The 1,258-nt window shown below is 60.5% G+C and overlaps 1 protein-coding gene across 3 annotated transcripts in view; it reads right to left on the bottom strand.

Moving 5' to 3' along the window:
- The window catches only part of GALNT7 (polypeptide N-acetylgalactosaminyltransferase 7), a 157,440-nt gene extending 157,124 nt beyond the window's left edge, over window positions 1–316 (bottom strand). For 2 of the 3 annotated variants that reach the window (XM_023742920.1, XM_023742921.1), the window contains exon 1: window positions 115–269. In XM_023742920.1, the coding sequence (XP_023598688.1) occupies window positions 115–240 (126 nt within the window). In that variant the 5' untranslated portion in view covers window positions 241–269. Of the gene's footprint in view, window positions 1–114 lie in introns of all 3 variants that reach the window. The other variant, XM_004388953.1, reaches the window with a different exon arrangement.
- Window positions 317–1,258: the final 942 nt, after the last annotated feature.

The following is a 1,258-nucleotide window of genomic DNA, read 5'->3' as shown; positions in this document are numbered from 1 at the left end:
CTGCGGCGCCAACGCCGCGCCCCGACCCCGCCGCCCCCGGCTCCCGCCACTCGCGCGCGCAAACAAAACAAGTTGCAGGTCGCCGCGCCGGAGAGGGCCGGGCGGGTCACTCACCCTCATCCTGCTCAGCGGGCTCGGCTCGTCCGGCCGCGGGGACAGGGAAGACCACAGGACCACTAGCCCCAGGAAGCTTGCCACCACCAGCAGACTGCGTAAGATGAACCCAATCTTCAGCCTCATCTTCCTCAGGCGGCGACAGACACACACCCCGGCGCAGCCGCCACCGCCGCTCTCTCCTCCTTCCTTCCCCCTCCTCCGGCTCGCCTCCTCCTCCTTCCCCCACCCCTACCGCTTCGGCTGCCGCCCTCTCCGCCGCCTGCCCTTTCCAGCTTCAGATCCGGAACTCCCCTCGGCTCTACCTTCCCCCGGGCTCTTCCCTCCGCCCCCTCCCTGCGGCCCGCCGGCTGGGACCGCGCTCCGCCGCGCGGCCCCCTCCCCTGCGCGGCCTCCGCAGAGCGCCGACGGACCCGGGCGCCTGGCTCTTGCAAGCTTCCTCTCTCTGCTGTCTGCTCTCTTCCAGATCCGCAGTCCCCCTCTTGGTTTCACCACTGTCCACACGAACCCCCTCGTAGTTTGTGGTATTTACTGTCACCTTATAACTAACACGTTCCCCAGGTCTGGTCCTTAGCCTTTGCCCCAAAGCTCAGCTCCCTAAAGCTACCAGGTTCCCAAACTTATTGTCATTACGGACCGTAACTCTGTTCTTAACCGCCTATGCCCTCCGGCGGACTTGGAGCCGCTCGTGGCCGCACCGACCTTCCTTACACCCACTGCCCAGAGCCCCCCGCGGTGAGGCTTGCTGGAAGCAAACCAGGAAGTCAGGGCCACCGCTGCGGCAGCAGCAGCAGCTCCACGTGGCTGATTTATAGCCCGGAGGATTTTTTCTTATTGATTGTTCTTCCTTTTTCACACGGCTCCTTCCTTGTAACTGAAAGGCCCAGGTGAGATGTGCAAATATCACTGGACTGGAGGAGCTCTCTTGGAGAGCCAGTATTTCACTTTCCCTTGAGCTAACTAGAGAAGAAAGCCCAGCTTACCTCTTCTACCGTGCTAAGAAACGGAGTAGCAACATTATTGCTGGGCTGACTGATACGTTTCTATCGGGAGGATCTAGGATTTGGGATTTTTCAAACAATACTTCACCCTCATTGCTTCCCTCAGATCTGAATTTTGTTCCTGGGTGAGGATTCCTTGATTT

This window comes from Trichechus manatus, unplaced genomic scaffold, assembly GCF_000243295.1.
Source record: "Trichechus manatus latirostris isolate Lorelei unplaced genomic scaffold, TriManLat1.0 scaffold00225, whole genome shotgun sequence".
Lineage (NCBI taxonomy): Eukaryota > Metazoa > Chordata > Mammalia > Sirenia > Trichechidae > Trichechus > Trichechus manatus.
The sequence above is the reverse complement of the archived record's forward strand: the minus strand, read 5'-3'. Positions and strand labels throughout refer to the sequence as shown.